The sequence below is a fragment of the Pterocles gutturalis genome, unplaced genomic scaffold (assembly GCF_000699245.1).
Source record: "Pterocles gutturalis isolate BGI_N339 unplaced genomic scaffold, ASM69924v1 scaffold51319, whole genome shotgun sequence".
Taxonomy (NCBI): Eukaryota; Metazoa; Chordata; class Aves; order Pterocliformes; family Pteroclidae; genus Pterocles; species Pterocles gutturalis.
In genome coordinates, this window is record NW_010132648.1 from 1,884 (window position 1) to 7,031 (window position 5,148).

Consider the following 5,148-nt stretch of genomic DNA (forward strand, 5'->3'; position numbering starts at 1 on the left):
CCCCTGCGCCTGCTACCTCCCCACCGAAGTCCACTGCACCTTTCGGTCCTTAGCAGCCGTGCCGGCAAGGATTTCGAAGCATGTGGAAAGAATCAATTTTGGGTTTGTATGGCAATTTGTAGCAAATAGTTTTTACGTTCTTGGTGCAGAATCCTGGAATGCTTCACACGTGAGTGGAATAGAGGGATCTCTGAATGTACTTTTTAAGTGGAATTGCAGAGGTGGGTGGTTGCTTGCACTGTGTTTCAAACACTACAGTTACTGGCATGGAGAAGGTTTTAGTGCATCCCTCATGTTTCAAAGAAAAGTTACTATTATTTTTGAATAAATATTAATATCATGGTGTCGGCTCTTCCTGGCAAATAGTACACGCAGTCTTTTATAATGTATAAAAATCTTTATTGAATTAAACCTGCTATGGGACTTCTACTAAATGCTGAATATTATACCTGATGTAAAAAAATATAGTAGGAGTAAAATTGTCTACTGTAGCCAGGTAGCATTTTAGAGAACAATGAGATATAGCATATCTTAACACAGTACAGTAAAAACAGTTATTCTGTTGCCTTTGGAGGTGGGGCTTTTATCAAGGATCTTAAGCTCAATACAAGCAGACATTCATGTTTTATGGAGAGACTTCTAGACCTCCATCTCACTTTCCTCTGCCGCAGTATTGCCAACTCACATCTGTCTACTAGACTGTGAGACAAGAAGGCAGGGACAGTTGGTAGGCTGCATGTCACAAAAGTGCTGCGTAGGGTCATTATGTGACATGGCATGGTGCAAGGGTTCTCAGTCCCCTTCTGCTTGATGTCATAGCTGCCTCACTACCTGGTATGAACTCACCCCAGCTGTCCCAAGGCCTGTAAGCTGCAATTGATCATGCAGTGACTGACAGTAGGGACTTTGATTTTTTTTTTTCACTTCTCTGTAGTTAAAATGTCTATCCACCAGCCCTTTATTCACCTAAATCCTAATTTTAGTCTCAAAATGCCCTTGTACTTGTCAAATCTGTAGTAAAACAATCTCTACTTTCATGCCATTTTTGAGTCAAAAATGCCTCCCTCTCCTCCCACATTCAAACCCACATATATTCACCATCACCTCTCCCCTATATGTCAACATTCTGTGGCGAATTGTATCCCTAAATTGTTTTTGAAAATGGGATGTAAGCTTCTAAGTTATTTAGATGCTTTGTCTGTTTCTTAGTAAAACCACATTGTCTAATGCTGCTAGCGTAAAAGCCCTTTCCTATCTTTGTATTTAATCAGTACAAATGACATTGTCTGTGTTGTGTCCTTTTCCAGGAAGAAACAGACTTAACTGTCCCTGTTGTTGCATTTCTTTCATTTTGGAAAAGAGCTTTTACCATGTTTCTATTTTAAGATGCTATATATTTAGGAGGCACATAGACATAATGCGCATTTAGTTTTCCTAACTGGAAATACTTAAGGAAATTTTCTTGTTTAGAGAAGTTTATATTTTTAGAAAAATAATGTAAAATGTAAGGAATTTTATGTAAAATAAGGAATTTTAATAGGATCACTGCTATAAGCCTAGTAGGTCTGTAGTAGGACTAAAAATATCAAAACAGTAGTCTAAATTTTTAGAAGATTAATAATCTTCAGATAGATATCGTGGTGAGGATCTAAAAGTATTTCCTTCATATTCAAAGCATTTTATTTCTCATTGTCTCTTCCCTTCATTTCTAGAAAGTCTTAAAAATAGGAAAAATCTTTAAAAGTCAGTCCTTAATTTAGAGATTTCATGCCCAGATTAGCTCATACGTTTAGTTTTATGTCTACATATGGAAAACCCAAATGTAGAACTAGGCTGCCAAACTTAAGACTTCCATATAGGCAAATAAAAAAAAATTGTCTGAAGTGAAACTGAATTGTTTTGAAAAAGTAGATTTTCTGTATTCCTTCTCTAAAAGGAGTTTATAGGCTAAAATTATATAATTGGAAGATCAATTCCTAGATCTTATGTAATTAGTTGATGTAGCCAATTACGTGTTTTAAGAGTAAGTGAAGCAGGATGTGACTTCCTGCTTCTTGTGCTGTTTGGAAGATATCCATTTTTAATGTCCATTCTCCGAATCTTTATTCATTTATTGTTAGATGCTGTTTTGGCGACACTGCACCCTGTGTAGTTTGCCAGGCTCCATAGCATCATTGGTTGGCTACGGGCCATTAATTTATTACCGTTCCATAAACTGAGCTGCATGGAAAAACACACTGAAAACTATTAGAACTTAAACGCCTATTTATTACTCTTGCTCTTAAATTATGTCTAAAGTGCCATAAATTGAGTTAAAAGAAATCTTAACGTAAACATGAACTAAGTATACTTGGCCTTGTAAAAATGTTTCAGTAACTTCTGGCCCTTTGACAATACATTCAGATTCCTCCAATTTTTCCTGAAAGTTAGGTTATACTAATTTTACATTTACAGTCCAGGACACTCAATGCATAAAATCTAACTGTATATGTGGTCTTTTTCCAGGTTTAATAGTATACAGTCTATATATGAAAACTCCTTTGCAGGACTTACAAAACTGGAATTGCTCATGATACATGGAAATGACATTCAGAATATACCTAACGGTGCTTTGAAAGATCTTGTGTCTCTACAGGTAATGCTCAATTCTTCCTAGATTTAATAAATTCTAACTTCCATGAAAAACAGAAGACAAGTAGTGTCTTTTTGTAGTGTCTTTCTTAGGATTAAGATACTATTTTCCCCCCGAATATATTGAAGATCTATTAACTATGCCTATGTCATACTTGGTAATGCCAACTAATGCTCAGTTGTATTCTCCCTCTTTGACCAGCATATAATTTTTCAGCGGTGCAGAGGATATTTGAATGCGGAAGGAAAACTACTGCTTGCATGCTGCTCTGTTTGGATTAGATCAAAAAACAAAATCTCTCTCTTTTTTTTTTTTAAGGTTTTCAAAATTAGTTACAATAAATTGAAAGTCATAACTGGCCAAACTCTCCAAGGACTTCCAAGCTTAATGAGACTGCACATGGACCACAACAGAATTGAGTTTATTCATCCAAATGCTTTTGTTGGATTAACTTCTCTGAGACTGGTGCACTTAGAAGGAAATTTGCTCCAGCAGCTTCACCCCAACACATTTTCAACATTTATGGTCCTTGATTATTTCAAACTGTCCACAGTAAGACATCTCTACCTATCTGAAAATGCTCTTAGGACCTTGCCTGCAGGGATGTTTCAAGGCATGCCGCTGCTGGAAAATCTTTACCTTCATGGGAATCCATGGGCCTGTGACTGCAGTTTAAAGTGGCTTCTTGAGTGGAATGAAGTTTCTGGAGGTAAGAGGAAAAATACCAATGCTTCTTCAACTCATTATATTTGTTTTTTTCCCTGCTTTGGATATGTATGGTTTTGTTATTTCCTGAGTATTATTATTTGCATTATGTCTATGTGCACAATTATGTTACGTTACCATTCAGTAAATGCATGTATTTACAAAACAGTGTAAAGAGGAAGACTTTGTGTGTCATTAACTAAAAATCTGTATTCTACTACAAAGAAATTAGCTATTACATTCAAGATGGAAAAAGTGGTAGTGAAATTTGTACTCGGAAGGAGGAGATAGGTTACAACCTGTTAGTGTATTCCTTTGCACAGTGGTATACATTTGACAAAGGGATGGCAATTGTCCTCAACCAACAAAGCTAGTAACTATGTGCTCTCATAAGAGGTGAGAACATCGGATTTGAACTTGTTTGGCTAAGGAAGGAATGAAAATCAGGTTTCGAAATTCCAAGATGAGTCCTCTAGATTTAATGCTATTACTGTTAATGCTGTTATGTAATATGCATCCTTCATGTCTACCTGTCTTTCTTCATTGACCACAATGTCTTTTTATGGTGGAGCAAATATTTTTTAAGTATTTTCAGAGAATCACTACAATACCACAATTTTTCTCCTAGAATAACTGGTCTATCTTTGTTCAGGCTTAGATGTGAGATAAGTGTAACACTGCTCAGGCTGGAACACTTCTGGTCTTGTGCAGAAGCAAAATACTAGAGGCAAAAAACCCCAAAACAAACCAAAACAGTTTCATAATGCCTCTATATCAGGTATACACTAATTTAGGAGGTTTTTTTAATGTCAGTTTTCAATTTGGGCATCTCAGTTTGCCTCAGGTAGCTAAGTGCTTACTATAGTAGGCCAGGGGAATAAAATATTAAGAGAGAATTGTCATTTAATTGCAACTGACGATGTCTCAGATGAGTGCTGGAGTCACAAGGTTTATATACTGACTTGGAGCATGTATGCTGGATGGTGGTGGGCCTTCTCATCTTAGAATATGTAATTCATCACAGTTTTGCACTTAGCTGTAGGGCAAGTGTGTGTGATACTTGAATATGTAATGTAAGTGTTCCTGCCTGAACTGATACTTGAAGCATCTAACTTTGATATTATATTTCATTAACTTACATTTTAATATTCTTATATACTCTCCTTGATCCAGATGCATATGTGTATTAAGTGTACTTAAGTTGCACTGTAAGTTATAGCAATGAAATATCAGGTGAACTTTCTTGCCTTGTGCAGTGTTGGCTTGTTAGCATTTTTCGTCAATCAGATTCCCTTTTTACACTACAACAGTGTAAACAGTGAAACAACTAGTTCAGTTAAATATTCCATTTGTAAGAACTTCTCAAGAAAATTGATTTGCCAGACCAGCAAAGCATATATTTTTCAATTAAAAAATGATATGAAATTTTGCCACTCTTTTCCCCTTCTCCTAGCATTTTGCCCTATAAACTCATTTGGATAGTGTTCATTCCTTTTAAGATCCCTTACTCATCAGGAGTGATCGGCATGACACTTATTCCCAGAATAACTAGAATACAATTTATTTACAATGTTTCCAACTAAGTATGTAAGGTGACATTTGACATTCTAGTGAGTAATAAATATATGACTGTTATTTTGCAGACAGAGTCTTTCTGTCACTGATAGAAGAGAGGAATCAAAGCTATCATTTCCTGTTTCAGCGTTCCTCTGTTTTAGTTTTTATTTTATCATTACAGAGTTTACAGTTATTTCAGAGGTCAGGGGAAAGTGTCACTCTCGTTTTTTTTCATAGAATCACAGAATGGTTTG

At 35.9% G+C, this 5,148-nt stretch overlaps 1 protein-coding gene across 1 annotated transcript; it reads left to right on the forward strand.

Moving 5' to 3' along the window:
* Window positions 1-7: 7 nt before the first annotated feature.
* Window positions 8-3,341, forward strand: LOC104467232 (matrix-remodeling-associated protein 5-like; the record flags this gene model as incomplete). The annotated part of the gene is made up of 3 exons (XM_010080937.1): window positions 8-102; window positions 2,506-2,635; window positions 2,951-3,341. Coding segments are annotated over exons 2-3 (457 nt in total), but the record flags the coding sequence as incomplete, so codon positions are not given.
* Window positions 3,342-5,148: the final 1,807 nt, after the last annotated feature.